Source organism: Malaya genurostris, chromosome 1, assembly GCF_030247185.1.
Source record: "Malaya genurostris strain Urasoe2022 chromosome 1, Malgen_1.1, whole genome shotgun sequence".
In the NCBI taxonomy this organism is placed as follows: domain Eukaryota; kingdom Metazoa; phylum Arthropoda; class Insecta; order Diptera; family Culicidae; genus Malaya; species Malaya genurostris.
The window spans coordinates 49,241,982-49,261,120 of record NC_080570.1 but is presented as its reverse complement, the minus strand read 5'-3'; the positions used below and the strand labels follow the sequence as shown (position 1 = coordinate 49,261,120).

At 36.5% G+C, this 19,139-nt stretch overlaps 1 protein-coding gene across 2 annotated transcripts in view; it reads left to right on the top strand.

Annotated features, from left to right (window-relative positions):
* LOC131439003 (metastasis-associated protein MTA1) overlaps positions 1-19,139 on the top strand; it is a 176,888-nt gene that overhangs the window by 52,749 nt on the left and 105,000 nt on the right. For both annotated transcript variants that reach the window (XR_009231039.1, XM_058609477.1), the window contains exon 2: positions 13,395-13,556. Coding sequence is in view for 1 of the 2 variants with exons in the window: in XM_058609477.1 (XP_058465460.1) it covers positions 13,395-13,556 (162 nt within the window). In the remaining variant the exon portion in view is untranslated. The remainder of the gene's footprint in view (positions 1-13,394; positions 13,557-19,139) is intronic.

The following is a 19,139-nucleotide window of genomic DNA, read 5'->3' as shown; positions in this document are numbered from 1 at the left end:
GTGGCATGTAGCGCCATCTTGTTGAAACCACATGTCAACCAAGTTTAGTTCTTCCATTTTTGGCAACAAAAAGTTTGTTAGCATCGAACGATAGCGATCGCCATTCACTGTAACGTTGCGTCCAACAGCATCTTTGAAAAAATACGGTCCAATGATTCCACCAGCGTACAAACCACACCAAACAGTGCATTTTTCGGGATGCATGGGCAGTTCTTGAACGGCTTCTGGTTGCTCTTCACTCCAAATGCGGCAATTTTGCTTATTTACGTACGTAGCCATTCAACCAGAAATGAGCCTCATCGCTGAACAAAATTTGTCGATAAAAAAGCGGATTTTCTGCCAACTTTTCTAGGGCCCATTCACTGATTTGCAAGCGTTGCTCGTTAGTAAGTCTATTCATGATGAAATGTCAGAGCATACTGAGCAAATAATAATGCATGAAAATCATAACCTCAAAAAATCTGAGCAAATACTAATGCATGAAAATCCTAACCTCAAAAAAATCACCTTTTATCTGGATTTTGCAAATGAGTTCATTCCAGGAATCAAAATCAGAACTAATTGACTCAAATGGCACGTTCCCCTAGTTATATGTAGATTTGTGCCCTGGTGAGGACCTTTCATCAACAGCAACAACAACAACAAACCTTCTGCGTGGTGTAAAGGCTCATATGGATTGGATTTTGGAACTAAATTCTAAAACTGAGTTTTGGAACTGAACTGGATTCTAGGCCACCTGAATTCTTGATCTGGATTCTGAACCTGATATTCGCAACTGTATTCAGAATTAGTTCCAGGTTCAGAATTTATTTATTGAATTCAGCTCCAATTTCTGAATTCTGGTCCAGAATTTAGATTTTGGCACAAAATAAATTGATGGCAGAAAATACTCAACAGTGGTAAACGCCGGATAAATTCTGCAAATCGATTCTTTTTAGAACCATTAAAATGTTCTCAAAGAAAAGTTCTCGAAGCTTTCCTCCACTGAGTATGTGAATCTTCAAATGAATACATTGTCGCAGAATTCACAAACAATCAATCAACTAATACGAACGATTATCGATATTCGAAAGTGTGAAAAAAGGAAGTGTTTTATTCACATTCACGTCTTCCAGTTATGTCTGTGACATTACCCGCTCGCTTTTTTAAATGATGCTGTTGATGTGGAACACATCTTTATTTTTTATATTGGGGAGCAAATCAGAAACTCAAGAAAAACTACACGTAGAAATGTCAGGTTTTAAACACTTACAGCTCAGTCTATTTGGTATCAATTATTAATATCATTTCATCATTTGATAGGAAATATTTCTAAGTTTCGATTTGAAGGTATCAAGCAACGTATTTTCAATTATAAATGATTGAAATTTTGATTAGTAGCGAGCAGCGTCCTATTTTGTCTGCTAAAAATCTCCGGCATACCGAATTTCCCTGTCATAGACGACGGTTTTGAAGGAGTAAGCGATATATCAAAGGGAAAGCATCGCTCTGATTGGTCAACCGATGCAAAAGCGAAGCAGTTGGAAGCACGCGAAACTATGAATAGAAGCGAAATTATAGCTAACGTTTCAGTCCTACGCGTAGCATGCTAGAGGTAGGTTGTTGCTAGACAGCAAGACAAAAACGTGCAAGAAACGATTTGAAACTTTAATTGGTATGCTCTAATCTTGTGTCATGCAAGCTCGGATGAAATTTCATGTTATGTCGTTTCGTCTGAGAAATTGACAACTACCCCAGGGTAAATTTTGAGTGTTTAAGATTAATTTCTAATTTATATAACATGAACTCGATTGATAATGAGAAAAAGTTTATCGCTTCAACCGAAATCGTATAATGGTACAGAAACTTAACGCTAAAAAAACTGCTTGCATAAAAAACTTGAACACAAGCTTGTCGAAATCGCAAGTATGTACAAAGATGTAATTGCATACATTTGGGATATTGGTGTATATTCGTCGGCCAGAAAACAAATGCAAAACAAGACAAATGATGTTCGGTGTTGGTTCGGATTGATTGAAATTTTGATTGTAGATCATTAGAAATTTTGGTTGCCTTGTTCCACATCAATGGCTCGAACAACCCCATAGGGCTGATCCTTGTAGTTTTCAATTTTTTTTCTGCGTGAATGATTTCTCTTTTATTATGCTAATAATAACGGATACTATTAGGAACACATTTGTTTACAGTTAATCTTAACTGCTAGTTCAAAATAGCTTTTCAACTTGAACTAAACGCTGTGTACTTCTATGTATTGACAATTTGAAGACGAAACAGTTTTGTACGCTTGAGGCACAATATCTTTTATGTTCGAATCAATTTAAATCTGGTTCACAATGTTTGGTTAATCATTTAATTTGATTTATTGCTGTTGGATCTTTTAGGATTCCGTAAAATGAATGAAGCACACTATTTTTTTTATATACTTTTGAGGATTAAGGATAGCGCTTGCTTTTTATTCGATTCAGTGCAAATACAAACAAATATACTTTGGCTCTTCGGTTTCATCCTGTATTGTGTGCTATCCACGAGCGCAGGACTATGCCAACATTCTTAATTCAAAATTGACGTTCTTACGTTTTTGCCTGTGATCTCTCTTTTGCTTGGTTCAGGTACGGCACGGGAAAAAGAAATTTCTTATCTCGTCGTTACGAGCATCGCAGCCGAGCGTTTGTTTTCGAGCATGATATTGGGTACAGGGACGTGTTTTAGTCCAAATGATGCTTCAATGGTTTATAATATCCATGCCACTCGAAAAAAAGCTCCGATGCCTTACGCGGCAAGAAGGAAGTTTATTTTTTCACATTACCATCCTGGTTCAGAGAGCTCCGTACTAATACTGATTAGCGGGGTGGCTTATGAATTTTTGTACACTCCCGTGAATTATTTAGGTATATGCGTTTGTGAAAGTGCTTTGATGTTGTTGGTTACTCGAAATTTCGTGTCATCTTAGATCAATAATATAGACAAGTTTTTCCAGTAGATACCGGAAACAAGGTTTATTTTCTGTTCAGGTTTTGAAAGAAAATGGCAAATGAAAACCGAGTATATAAAACCATAACTATTTATGCGATTAGACAGTTTTTGAACGGAAAACATCCACGTTGCCCATTATTGTTGTAGTTGCTATTTCTGCTTCGAAGCAGACACTTCTATGCCTAAATTGTCCGCCATTGATTCACTCCCCTTACATAAATTTCACCCCGAGGGAAAAAAAACTGAAGGGATATTGTCGGTGTGCGCCTGGCAGTTCAAGCGTGATGCCGTGTTGTGGAATGGAGTTTGCAGGAATCTGACTGCCATCGGCCACCACAGCTGAAGCTGAAGTGGTTGCGAACGAGCGACCGGTTTACAAAGGGAAGGGAGAGGAGGGGAAAAGTAGAGGGAGAGCTTCACGTGGTCGGGGTCAGACCGGAGAGTAAAAATCAATATGATAATGAACCCGTGAGTGTAAACAAACACACAAACACCACCCCCGTCGGGCGTACGTGTGTTTGCGCTTCTTAACGCTTCTGTTGTTGTTGCTGCTGCTGCTTTTGCTGCTGCTGTTGTTGTTGTTGTTGTTGATGGTGGTCATTGCGAACGTTCGAAGTCGCAGAACGATGATGTGCTACCGCGTAGAAGGGGGAAGAAAAAGGGACATTTTTGTGATGAGGACCCTTCCCGGTTCTTTTCAATAGGCAAAATAGACACTTTCGGCTGTGATGAAAATCCCTCGAGTAGATATAAATCGGGAAACAGGTTATTAAAGCAAGCTTCTTGGGGTACGCAGAACCAGATTTTGTTTCTGTACTAGAAGTAGGCCAAACTATTGGCGTTTTGTCGTTTTTACTGGTACCGCGGCTCCGTATTATGACAAAACTATGTTGACATGAATTTTACTATCCAGTTTTTGAGTATACTTGCGATATGACAAGAACTATCTACAATATTTTTCCAGTACTCAATTTCAAAGGTAATACAAGTGTTGTTGTTATTTTGTTCCGATGAAACAGGTCTGCATTTATCGTTGGAAATATTTTTCTACTAGAAAGGTGATTGTTTTAAATAAGCGTAAAGACTGTCCCAGAAAGTATGGACGCACTTTGATTTCGCTGTAAATAATTCACAAGTGTTAGATATTCAAATTTTATTCGATATACTGATAATATTAGACTATAACAGAATATTATTCTCAACATTTGCTACTTAGCCATTGTAGACTAGCTGGCGCACCTTCTTGCGAACGTTCCTCATTAAATCCGTACAGACTTCTGGGCGACAAGTTTTGACACTTTTTTTCCAATCTTTTTCGAACTGTTGAATGGTTTCGGCTGCCGAGACATGTTTCCTAAGATGTGCTTACGTTAATGCCCAATTTGGTGGATTCATGTCTTTTGGGTCGAAAGTGACATTGTTGGTAGTATATCATTCTACCGTTGATTTCGAGTAGTGGCAAGAAGCAAGATCTGGCCAGAATACAACAGGATCCTTGTGGCTTCGAATCATGGGTAGAAGTTGTTTTTGTAAACATTCCTTGATGTATATTTCGCTGTTCATTGAAGCGGTGGTGATGAAGGGTTTCGAAATCTTACCGCAGCAACAAATTGCTTGCCAGACCATAGCTTTCTTACCAAATTTTTCGACTTCAATCGATGTCTCGGACTGGTTTAACAATTGCTCTTCCCGCACCGTGTAGTATTGTAGTCCCGGCAAGTATTTGTAATCGAATTTCACGTAGGTTTCGTCGTCTATGATTATGCAGTTCAAATTTCCAGCAAGAATTGTATTGTACAGCTTTCGAACCCTCGGCCTGATCGATGCTTCTTGTTTCGGACTACGTTTTCGTTGTTTCTGCTTCTTATAGGTTCGAAGATTCAAACGTATTTCAGCACGAAGAACATTTGACTTCGAAGTGCCCACTTTTTTGCCCACATCCCGAACTGAAACCTCCTTATTTTGCTTTAACGCCTTCAGTATACGTTTATCCAACTGAGGGTTAGCAGGACCTTTTTTGACCCGTTTTCGGTTTCTCCTCAAAGGTGTTATTCTCACCGAACTTCCTGATTGCATTTCGCACGGCTTTTTCACTTACTCCTTCCAGTTTTGCTATCTTTCTCAGTGACAATCCATGTACACAATTTTTCGACGTTGTTCTGCTGAAAGTCCACGCATTTCGAAACGAAATAAACAACTGCACAAGCGGTTAGAGAAGAGTGTAAACAACAGGATGCAGCCATGAAAATTGACAGATTCTGAACCATTGCGAAATGGCAGCGGTTTTTGGTTACGTCCATACTTTCTGGGACAGTCTTTATGTTGGATATGTGATGAACACCAGATTAAAGAAATCCTTAAAATTCATAAAAACTACCTATAGTTTGAGATTTCTGTTTACTTAATTTGAAGTTGTTTTGAATCTTCTCTTTAATTCGCTCCCTTCATTGTTGTCTGAGGACAAAACTGCGAGAGTTTCGTTCAATAAGCTAAAATTAAGTAAACCACATTCAAGCTGAAATACGACTCAGCCGTTGAGTAAATATTAATTACTAGTAAGGAGATATAACTCACTATCCAGTATATTTTTGCAAGTGTTTTTGTGGAAACTACTTAGCAGTGCTGTGAAACTTCATTCAATTCATCACACTGACCTGCACTCTACTGCAGTAAACTTCACATTCTAACACACAACCTTCGCTGTCGCACCGAACGAGCATCATCCCGTCTTTCATTCGTGTCTCTCTCTACCGAAGCTTAGTTAAACCACCGTCAGTTTATCTCTTGAAGTAACAAAATATGTCTTACTATTGAATGAGATAGCGGTCTTCAAGTGAGGTTAGTCATGTACACATTCGAATTGGTTCAATATAATGGATGAAAGCTAAACCAGTCAGGATAACTCAAATATCAATTACAAAATAAACATAAATTAATTGTTCTCTCTTTCAGTTTTCATTTCCTAATATTTCAAAACACATCTCAATACATTTCAAACAGTCGCAATTATCGATTTTAACTTTCCGGTGATAATTGAAAACTCAAATGAGAACCGCTACCCTCTAATTAGCATTATGGTCGGAGAGAGTTTTGTGTTATCGAGTTGATGTGCAGCCTATTCATTCGCACTTGCTCACTACCAACAGTGAAGACAAGGAAGACAATGAAACAGGTAGACTACTTGGCACTACAAACTGAGCAAGCGAAACTTCAAGTGACTAGGTACGGTTATTCAATTGGCGATTAATTCTGAGAGCTTTGGCAACGAAAGTAAAATGAATGAGAATGGATATGCTGACAGTCAACGACCATAAAATTCATATTCAGCAAAAAAATATTCGATTGAAATGAAGTTTTACGTTATTTTGCCTTGAACCGTTCCAATTAATTTTAGAAATTATTTCCTCTGCGTGCGCAGTGCATTTAAATATTAGATTATGAAATTCAAAAACCGAGCAAATATGCCTAATCCACAGTATTGATTGCTGGAGTAATAAGTACTATCAATGATAATTGATTAACCATGAAATACCTACTTTTTATGGCCGCCACTGTTTAAATCTTTATGAGAATTCTGGATTTGATGGAACACGAATAGAATCACAAATTTGGTATTATATAATGGTTTCTTAGCCCTGCTTCTTTCTATAAATAGTTATATTTCACTACCTCATGTTTTAAAAGATTATCCATTCATCGACCAGTTCAAAAATATTTTTTGGATTGAAAAAGTTAACTTGGTCCAAACAACATCAATTGTATCAGTTTGCTTTCACATCTCATCCAAGTCAGTCGATATAACAAAACCGCTTACGTTCGGGGCGGAAGAAACCAAGTACAGTATTGTATGTAGTGAACAATAGAACGACCTCGAAATGAGTGAACCAAACGAACAAAAGCTACCGCCGACACGAAAGAATACTATTGTTGTTGACTTCAGGCAGTGCAAAATTCTTCTGCTGCGTCACGAAAGGTGAAATGTTGTGTCTCTATCGTTTTCTATTCTACTAATAACTTACCTTACCTAACAGCTATAGTGCTGGGGTGTACTTTGCTGTATAAAGCATATGTGTTCTCACATAACTGGGTCCATGGCTGTTCGTCGTCAGACACTCAAGGAACGGATGCTTCGTAGATCACCCTTCACTTGATCGATACACCTTGCTAGCTGCGCTTTTCTTCTTCTTGTACCAGCCGGATTAGATTTTGCTAATAAACAATTGTTAAAAATCATGGACGAAAGGATTTTTCACCTTTCTTTATAGAAGGGTATAGGTTGTTCCTCAATCGTTTGTGTTCATTTACAAAGAACTGTTACATCTGATTCCATACCATATACGCAGTGCATAATCAGTAAATTTTGTCACTGATTCAGGTATCATCAATCAAGTAACCAATCGATGCCAAAAGTCCTCCAGATCTTGCGCACGCAAAGCCTAACATGCTTCCGAAGTGCGCTCGCGTACGTGTTTTTCGATCCGGAGTCAGCATTAGAGACAGCCAGTACAGATAAAAGTATTTTGTGAATTTAAAATAATTTTCAATTTCCATGCACATATTTCGAGTCGAAAATTGAATATAAAGTTACTTTACAGTTCTTTATTTTCCAGTATACTTTAAAAGAAAAACTAAGCGTCAAAGTAAAAACGGGCCGTTATCATAGTTAAAAATTACTACATTCAAATTGAATATTACACCGATGATGGGTTCAACTGATGTCCATTTCATAGTACTATCAATTAACATGTCGTGTAAATTTAATAATTTTTTTCTATGCAGTGGCTGGGTATTTTTGTTCTTCAAAATCTCGCCCAGAAATGTGGCGAACTAACCCTTTTGACATCGGAGGGTATGGCGCTGAGATTTACATCGATTGTGGAGTTTCGACCATCATAAAACTCTCGAAACAAATACTACTGTGAGCAAAAGAAGTCACACGGAGCTAAATCAGGTGAATATGGTGGTTTCGGAACGGTATTCAAATGACGCATAACACTCAAATAGTACTTCTTTTAAACAATTTAGCCGGTCGGAAGAAAGTCGGAGTTCATCACACCTCGACAGTCACCATGATTTTTGACTTGCTTTGCCGTGAAGCGTTCTCGATCATCTGTAAACAACTTGTACCAATCAAAAACATTTGCTCGCAACATACAATTATCACCGCAGGCCTTTTGCAACATTCTGAACATTTCGGCGCCAGAAATTTGATTCCGCACACATCATATTTTGTTGAATAAGTTCACCCATTGCAAAAATCGCCGATTGCACTTTTGAGGTGAAATGTAGCGGAGTGCGCGCGTCGCGTTTTTGATCAATTATTCAAAATCTAGACAGAATTTTGAAAAACCAAAAACACTTAAGTTTTCGCAACTGGATATATCACAACTAAGTATTTTTTAGAATGTTGAAGTTTTACTTTGCGGAACCGTAATTGGTTTTTGAAATGTATAAACGTTTACTGCTATTTCATAAACTTTTCATAATTTTCTGCGCACTGCTGTTTCGTATGGTTATAGTGTGAGAAAGATTAGATGTGAAAAAAAAATGATACGAATTTATGCATTGGGTTTTGTATAAGAAGAAATCGTTCATTTTCTAAGGTAACTGACGTCTATATTGCTAGTAATGTCCAATTCTGTATAGCTCAATGCATTGATGTGACTTTTTTGTGTAATATCATAGAACAGATATTTCTTCAGATCGTTGTCCCTCCGTGGTTGATGGGCTTGACGGTATTGCAAACATCATCAGATACGATTAATTATTGTTACAATTTAATATAAATATGTGTTATAACTTTTAGTTTAATTATTGAGCTTATTGAGTGAGGCATGAAACGATTTGAATAAGATGTTGATTGCAATACGCTCCAACATCCGGGGTTGGAGAGGCCGGTAGGGCTTAACTGAGCTCTTTTTTATGTTTCATTTTCATACTACCGGCCCTTATTACCGATGTGAAGTGGAAATTAAGCGAAATGAACGTACCCCACTCAGGTTTCACACGATAACGGAATAGTTGAATGGTGAATTAAGTTCATCTTTGACGTTTATTCTGTGAGGTTGTGTCGTGCTCGTGTGGGATCTGATGGATGAGGTGATATGTGAGTGAAGTATAAGTGAAGTGGAATGCAAGAACGGTAATAAAGGCCACCGTTTCAGCTCAGGACTAACGATCGACCAATAAAAGAGATAGAAAATGGGTGACGGCACCCCTATTCATCTCAAATCCATTAGTCATTTCATATATGAAAACCATTGGTTAGAGCGAGATCTGTTGTGTCTGTTCGATAGATTGACTTCGAGAGTGAGACAGCGATATCGTACATTTTCTGAACTACTTTTATGCGGTATTGCTTATCAGAGATGAAGCAAAGATTTTGTATTTGATTTCATCACAATTCATTTATTGAAAGTCGAGTAATCGGTAGAATAATATGGTGACTCTATTAATGAAATGACTATTGGCACAATGAATTTAGTTAAAATCTATTCGAATTTATCTAGAATATTGTAAAATAGAACGGAATAATAATGACTTAACCAATGGGCAAACCACTGATAGCTGTCAAACGATGTTCATCCAGTTTGTATTGTGAGGATGTATCGTTTGGGACCTGATGGGTGAGATGATGTGTGAGTGAAATGTAAGAGTAAGTGCATGCAAGAATGGTAATAAAGGCCACCGTTTCAGCTCAGGACTAACGATCGATCATTAGAAGAGATAGAAATTGGGTAACGGTACCTCCATTAATCTCAAATCCATTAGTCATTTCATATACGAGAACCATTAGTTATAGTGTGCTCTGTTATCTCTGTTTGATAGATTAATTTCAGAAGTAACATGAAATTTGGAGCATTTTGCTTCGCTAAAAAAGCAGTATTGAACCACTTCCGAACTACTGCTATGCGTTATTGCTTCTTAGAGACGATGCAGACTTTGTATTTATCACAAATCAATTATTGAAAGTCGAGTGATCGCTAAAATAACATGGTGACTCTACTAATGAGATGACTATTGGCACACTAGTTTTAGTTAGGATCTATCAGAGTAGAAATAGTAACTCAATGTTGTAATGCTTGCGTGTGGAATACATGTGGGTATGTATGCATGTGTGTATGTGTGTGACTGTGTGTGTATGTGTGTGACTGTGTGTGTATGTATGTGTTTTTGTGTGTATATACAATATACATTTTACCGTGCCTTTGAGTGCGTTGTACCAAATTGGTAGTGATGCATTTCGATTGTGGGTCAGGAATCAGAACAAATTGGCTCAAATGGCACGTTCCCCTTGATATTTGGAGATTTGTGCCTTGTCACTGTCAAGGATCAACTGAAGACAACTAAATGTGAACATGCTGTAGCAATACTTATGGGACCCAAGGGTCAATATAATTTAAATAAAAATGCATGTTCTCAGTTTTTTTCCCGTCAAACCATCATGACCGGCCGTACAAAGATGTCATTAAAAAAACACTAATCCTTTTTTGTCTCTCTCTTTTTTTTCGGAAATGGATGACTGAGCATAATCAAGAAATTCGGAATAAAGAATAAGATACTCAAGAAAAGCAGGAACAAATGTGATAAATGTGGAGCTGAAAAATTGGAAAATAATTTAATTAATACTCTTAGGAAATCTTAGATACAAAATGAACATCGGTAAGACTAAAAAGACCATTGCATACAACTAACTTTTACATTTCAGGGAATAAAATAACATCAGCAAAAGTACGGAATGGAAATAAAATAGAAGGACAACAAAAGACATTTACGAAACACAATTGAATAGAACACAGGAATTAAGGTAAAACAGAATATTAACTATGACCAAAGGTAAGAAAACCAACATGAATAAATAATAGAAACTGTTGGGTAATAATATAATTTCCTCATATTGAAAGAGGCGTTTATATGGCGCGCATGCGCTAATTCGGCCTGATACAAATTAACGGGGAGGGCAATACATTTTGGACAGGGCTGTAAAAAGCTGATTGGAACCCTTTCCTCACCAAAATGTAATATAAGGAAACTATAAGGAATATCATAGAACAGATATTTCTTCAGATCGTTGTAGCAAAACTAAATAAAAGTGTTTTCAATAACATTAAAGATTGAATTAGGATATATTAAATTTTTGAAATATTCACGAATTCATTATGAATCAATAAGAGTTTCTTTTTTACAAGCCAACAAAACGTGTGGTCAGCCCACCGCGACCAACCACTGAAAATATTCCTGGTTTCTATGTGTCGGTTTTGCCTGTTATGCTTTGTGCGACGATTCGTTCCACTCAAGCGGCTAAAATTTTGCGCGCATTTTTGGGACTACATTTCACCTTAATACTTCAGCGAGACAGACGTATACTAATGAATATTTTGACGTGACTTTTGCCACTGCATTTACTGACAGTCATACCAACCTAGAAAAAAATTTCGACGAATAAGGTTTTCGCGCGAAATATAATTGATAAGTCTAACTACTTTTTGCCCACAGTAGTATATAATAGTTTAATTTTTTGAAGCAGATCTTGCCGCACAACTTTCTTTTCATTTGCTTCATCGTTTGACTTATCAAATAATGCTTTTTCCACGCAGTATTTTTGAAAATCAAGTGCAATTGTAAAAAAAATCACTGACATTGAGTTCTATAGATTTTCACATTGTAGGCACTAGAAATAATAATATAGTTGAAATGGACAGTTGACAAAAAATAAGTTTGAGACTCACTGTTAAGCTGAGCTAAGGACACTCACGGAATTTTAATTTCCGTTTTGAAACTCTTCAGTCATTTTCGGAAAAACGAAATTAAAAAAGGACATAGCTTCTATGATTTATTTGAAACCAATATTTGTTCTGCAAACGAATCATTAAAAAATCATCACCTTCATATTAATATCTGTAGTGATCGGATGACGAAAAAAAAGACTGACTATTTTTCCGTTACAATCTGGTAGCTACCGGGAATTATATGAATAACATTAAATAAATATTGTACCGTGTGTGCGACCACCAGGTTGTGGCCGACTGTGAGCTAACCCTTCAACCGCACACAGCCTCACACACACGCACACACTCACACACCGAACAGTCGGGCTATAACCGGCGGCAGCGTTGCTGTGAACCCCAACCGATTTCAACGGTCCAATGAGTACCTGTTGGCTGGTTGGTTGGTGTATTGTGCTGGAAGATAGTCAGTAACTAGCTCTGTATGGAGTGCGTTGACGCTTGTTCATTCATTAAATTAAACAAATGGATTGTTTAAATTATTACGCGGGAAGTAATTTTTAATCGGTGGGTCACCTGGGTTTTATGGACGAGATTGATGCTTTATTGTGGCAAATTTCAGTAGGTTTTTTGAATGAAGCGATAAAGTTATACAACATTTCAGGATTTCTGTTTATCTACAGAGGTATTACAAATACTAATGGGTTGGTTATGAGCAATTTAAAAAAAAATATAAAATTTAAAGAAACAATAAAATTTTATAGTGTTTACATTTTTCTTTTATAATCACATTCATAGGAGAAAAGATTAACAAATGGGTTACCTGTGGATGATGCAAACGGATTTTACGGTTAAATCATGAACCACATGTTATACCGATAAAAATATACATAACTTTCAACGACACGACGAGGACCGCACCGGAGGAGGAACATGGAAATGGAATCATTTTGCCTGAACATTGCGGTTATTATCTGTGATACAGGAATTGGTATGAAATCGTTTTTATCTGCCATCATACCGGTAAATGGTGTCAGTGTTTTACGGGTAATTTGGACCTGGATTTACGATGGCTAAAAAGCGCGGTAAATATCCGTACAGTTCATCACAGTCGAATAAATGATAATTGTGTTAACACTTATCTTCATTGGTAGATCAAGTTTGGTTATATGAGAGGCTATTTATCGCAAATTTCGGGAGAAAAGGCATTCTTTTGAAAACTGGTATCAGTTAATCTTCGTAAAATAAACACTTAGTGATGATTAAAAAACTCTTGGAATTGGAATGATCGTAAAAAAATCAGTAGAAAAGATTACGCACTGTGCAACCAAAAACAAACAATGAACAGTAAAACTTTTCTGGTAACCTTGGTCCCACTTTCCTTGTTGGAGTGCTCAGAAATTTCAACGAGTTCTTATGCAATGCACAACGAGAGCAAAAGACCATAAAACCCCGTTTATGACTTCGGTGATGACAGTGGCTCGTAAAATGGTAGCATTATGTATGTGTGACGACATGCCATCCATGTTCCGATGTTACCGGAATGACTTTTGACCGGATCGAAATCGAAAATTAGTCCGTAAATCGGTCGTTATTTGTCGTGTACGTTAGAATTGATAACATATTTTTGAACATGCAGTTTGCGATGAAGCTTGTTAAATATTCTAATTTGTTGTTTTTTTCATCTTTTCACAGACTATGTCTACGTGGAGACATCGTCGACGTCCCCTTACCAGATCCGCCGGATCGATGAGCTCAACAAGACACCCAACGGAAACGTTGAGGCGAAAGTGATGTGCTTCTACCGACGGCGAGATCTGCCCACACCGCTAGTGCAATTAGCTGATAAGCATCAAAGTAAGTAGAACAAACCTAACCTAACACTATAAGTCATAATAAATTGCTTTTCGTTACCACTTTAGTTTGAAATAAATGTTATTTCACAGAGATTCATTGCACTGCGGTAAAGTTCATTGTCTAATAATTTCAAATATTCGTATGTGAGTCCACATTAATAATAGTCTGCCCGTTTCGATTGTATACTTTCCCATGATTCATCGAAATGTATGTTGTAATAACTAGGGATTCAAGATGGAACTTAAAAATAATTGAAAAACCTGTTTTAATCCACCTAGTGATGTAATAATGCCTTTCTCATATCAATCATACTGTCATAATTTTCTTCGATTCTTAAAAGAATAACCGAAATCGGTTTGTTTGACCGTCTACTGATAAAAAATATCAATTGGAAAAGATTTAAGGTCGATTTAGAAATTTTTTTGAGGTTTTTCCCCATTTTAAGTGATGGTATACAATTTTTAACACACTTTACCCTATATTTCCGGATCCGGAAGTCGGATCCGCATGAAATTCTGGAATTACGCATGGGACCACAGGACCTTTCATTTAAACCTAAGTTAGTGAAAATCGGTCGCGCCATCTATGAGAAAAGTTAGAACACATATTTTTTTTGGGACATTTTACCCTATAACTCCCGAAGCGGAAGTCGGATCCAAATAATATTCAGAATTTTTTTTTATGGAACCTTAAGACCTTTCATTTGAATCTTAGTTTGTAAAAATCGATTCAGCCATCTCTGAGAAAAGTTAGTGCACCTATTTTCACATTTTTTTGCGCATTTTACCCCATAATTCCTGAACCGGAAGTTGGATCCAAATAATATTCAGGAGTTTGTATGGGACCACAAGACCTTTCATTTGAATCTAAGTTTGTGAAAATCGGTTCAGCCATCTCCGAGAAAAGTTAGTGCAAAAAAACGTTACATACACACATACACACACAGGCTTTTTGCGTACTCCACGAACTGAGTCGAATGGTATTGATGATTGCATAACCTTTATATATGAGAAAGGCAAAAAATCGATCTCATCGATATTTTTTCAAAACTGTTTCCTGTTTCCAAAGAGGTATCACATTGTAAAGAGAGACGTCAAAAGACTCGTTTTAGTACGTTTTGTCACAGTTGGAAGCCGGATTTGGACACCCAACTTGGAAATTCAATGTTATCAAGCTTTAAAAAATATACGAATTCGTTGAATTTGGTTCAATTTACCGTTGTCGTAAGTTTCTTCTTGTTCAAAGGGATGACAGTATCCGTCGTTGGGGAATTTTCGATAAGAGTAATGCCAGCCAGTTCAGGATTTTCGAACGGCGAGTTTTTTTTTTTGAAAAATAAAACAATTGATTTGACAGGCGGTTTGCAGTTGCGGTAAAAAAAGCAAATTTTCTTAAGTTCACAAACTCTTAAATCCGAAGAAATTCGCTTAAAAAATTGCAATTCACCATTCATTGAAAAATAAAAACAATTTGACCTGATTAATCAGTCAATTAGCGATTAAAAACTTTTGGTTTGGTGTACGATTTGCAGTTGCGGTAAAAAAGTTTTTGTCCGTGAATTCGAAGTTCCAAGGAAGATTGCCGGAATAAAAACACATTTCAGCATTCATTAACAAATCTAAAGATGTTTCAACCTTTTTTCAGCATTCAAGCATTTTTACGAGTGCAAATTTTCGATGAACAGTTTTGACGTGAATATGTCTTAATTTACTATGGAGTACCTTTTTCTAAATTTGCCTTGTAGAAGAATGGGTAGAACATGATCGTAAATATCTCAAGCAATGCAACAATATAATTCTTTCTCCATGTCATCAGAAATATGATCAGTAATTTATGTTTAAATTTTCAACAGTGTGAGATAACCATAAATAAGTTATCATGAAGTTTTCTCTAACTTTTTGAAACAATGTTGACGATTTTGTTGTAGTCAGGCACATAACATTCCCGATGTTCAACAGGACGAGTATAAAACGAAAATCTTTGTGTGCTTTACACGGAACTGGACGTCGTGTATAGGACCTTCCACCAACAGCAGCAACTACAGCTTATCATTCATTGCATTCAGCATCTGAATACTGGATCTTGATTCGGGAACTGAATTTTGGATTAGATTCTGGAACAAAATCCTTTTCAGTTTCCACAGCTGAATTCGGAAACTGGAACCTGGATTCTAGCCCACCTGGATTATGAACATAATTCTAGTTTTAGGACAATATTTCAGTTCAATATTATTTAATTTAATTCCAATATACAGGTTTAGAAATTCAAACTAAGACTCTGGAACTTAATCCTAATTCCGGAACTGGTTTCTTGACTAGGTTTTGAAACTGAGTTTAGTTCTTCAATTATATTCGGAATTTGATTCTAGAATTTTGATTTAAGGATATTAATTTTAGATTGGGAATTTGGAACTTAATGTTAGATCTGAACTCCGAACATGAATTTTGGAACTGGTTTGTGAAAGTGACTTCTCCTCTCTATCTCAGTAAACGCAGTTTTGAATGCTTCATGATAAAGCGATTGCAATTATTTCTAAGTACTTAAAATACTGTGTAAAGCACTTATTTTCGGGATATTGGGCAAGGTTTCGATTTACGCACGGTTCTTTTTGGCAACAACCGTTTTCTACACACTTAGATCCATATCAAAGGTCCTATGATCCCGCACAAGATTCCTGAATTTCATTTGGATCCGACTTCTGGTTCCGGAACTACAGGATGATATGTGTAACGAAATTATAATAATGTCACTCATTTGTCTCGTAGATGGATAAGCCGATTTTCTCCATCTAAGATTAAAACGAAAAGTTTTGAAATCAAAAAAAATTCTTGCTTTTCAATCGGATCCGACTTCCGGTTTAGGAAATACAGGGTGATTAGTGTGAAAATATTATTTTCACATAATTTAATCGGGTTCGCAGATGTTTTTACGCGGATTTCCGAAGTTACGCGGTTTTTTCTACGCGAATTTTCAAAGTTATCCGGTTTTCTCGATTTGTCTGAGAAATGCATTTTAAGTCACCGTTTTTTAGGGCAATTCTCTGACACTTGACAAATTTGGATATTTTCCAAAAAAAATTGATGATTACACTAGATTTGGGTGTGCGTTCCATGCATTTCTAAGACATTTGGCATTAAAAATCCGAGGCTACGCGTTTTTTCGTGGATTTCTGAAGTTACGTGGTTACACCGATTTTCGGTTCTGAAAGTATCAGGAATAGAGGAACTCGATCGTTTCCTCGAAGAAGCCAAAACAAAATTGACGAATTTTATCTGATTCTGACTTCTGTATGAGTGTTTAAAACTCAAACTGATACCAACAAATCTTCGAAGTTAAGCTCAAAACTATTTCAATTTATTCGTCAGCTTAATTCATCGCCATACCGTTATGCTGGTCCCTGAATACCGGTTCTGGAAGTACCGTAAATAATGACCAAAAACTCTAAAGTCACACGTCTAGACTCAAAGGAGTAATTTTATGGTTTTATGCATGCATATTATAGGATAATAAGTGATTGAAATTTCAAACTGTCATTTAAAACGATGCTCATTACAATAATTACAATTAATATGCGGATTGATGAGAAAAACGTGATTAATCCACTTAGCAGTGAGATGATACCTTTTTTTATCAATACGCATGTGTTTTTGCATGGATATTCTTAGGTGTTTTAGTTCTCATGACATTATTTTAATTATCGTCGTTTTAAACGGCAAATTGAGGTTTTAATCACTCATTACCCCGTAATGCCGAAACTGCAAAACATATCGAATTTCAATCTTAGCGTGCGACAATCGATTGAACATTCCATGAGATGTCGAAGTAAGTTCCACTTTAGAGTTTTTCGTCATTATTTATGGTACTTCCAGAGCCGGTATTCAGGAATTAGCATAGCCGAATGGCCATAAATTATTACGCCAAACAATTTACATGAAATTTATAAACTCATCATCTGTAATTCCAGAATCGGATAAAATTCACCAATTTTGTATGAGACCTTAAGTCCTGTAATATTTGTTTTTGAAGTTCGATTTGGTCTTTTTTGAGAAAATGATTGAGCTTTGAGAATCGATTCGATACTGGAACCGGAATTCTAAAATCGGTGTAGTCGAAATCAGTTAAATTCACCTGAGCAGTGTGTAGACATCTTTGAGAAATTGTAGTGCGAATTAAAATTTGGGGGACATTCCGAATCCAAAAACGAATACCGCTCAAACTGAAATAAATTTATTTGGTAATCGACTATCCAAATCTGCAAACCCGATAAACCTGATTAATTTATGTGAAATGGACATTTTTATACTAATCACCCTGCATTTTCTAAACCAGAAGTCGGATCTGACTAAAAAGTAAGAGGTTTTATAGGATTTTAAGACCTCTCATTTGAATCATAGATGATTCTTAGATTTCATTTGAATCTTAGATCGGTTCAGCCATCTACGAGAAAAATTAATTGCATTATTTTAATTTCGTTTCACATATCATCCTAAGGTTCCGCAATCAGAAGTCTGATCCAAACGTAATTCAGGAATCTTGTTTGGGAGTATACGACTTTTCATATGAATCTGAGTTTGTAGAAAACGGTTTAACCATCTCCGAGAAAATTGAGTGAAATTATTTGTCACACACGCATTTGCTGATCTAGACGAACTGAGTCGTATGGTATATGGAAGTCATGTTCTTCCAGCATTTATTGCTGTAAATAGTTTGAATCAATATAATTATGGAATTACTTCCAAGTCGATAATGCTGGTATCATCTGGTTTACATATGCCATATTCGAAAGATTATGTTGCCAAAAATGAACCGTGCTAAGATTGGTCCGAGGCAAATTGTCATAAAACAGGATGCTGTACACAGTCTTTTTGGTACTTAGAAACAATTATATGTAGCAGTATAAAAAATCGTGTTTCATGTTGCTCCCAAGCATTGCTTTTTCATACAGCGCTCAAAATTCCTTCTACTGGAATAAGGCTTACACAAAAATATCGATATCTCCGTTAAAAATGGACGGATTTTAACAATCTATGGCTTGTTGGATAGGTATTACCGAGCGAAATCTAAGTTTGGAAACATATTCTGTTTTCAAGGTCAAATGTGACAGATACTGTCAAAAAACTGAAAATTTTGACATAAAACTTCGTATAACTCAAAAAGTAAACATCCGATCTCAAAACCATTCAATAGCGTTCTGGGTGACGGGGAGACCTTTCATTTGCGACTAGTTCGATCAAAATCGGTCCAGCCATCTCTGAGATCTCGACCTCTTAGTTGACAACACACATACACACACACACACACACACGTTCGTCGAGCTGAATCGATTGGTATATGACATTCGGCCCTCCAGGCCTCGGAAAATTTTTCGAAAGTTTGAGCGAATTCTATACCTATTTTTTTATATATATAAAAAAGGTAAAAAGGTATAATTTCACTGCTAGGTGGATTAGGCACCATTTCAAAACTTAATCGTGAATGTTTCTTGTTGTATTTAACGCAGCAAGATAATTTTTTCTCTAAACTGTTGGAAATATGTTTAGTAATTTATGATATAATTTTCAGTAGTATGAGACATGCACAAAT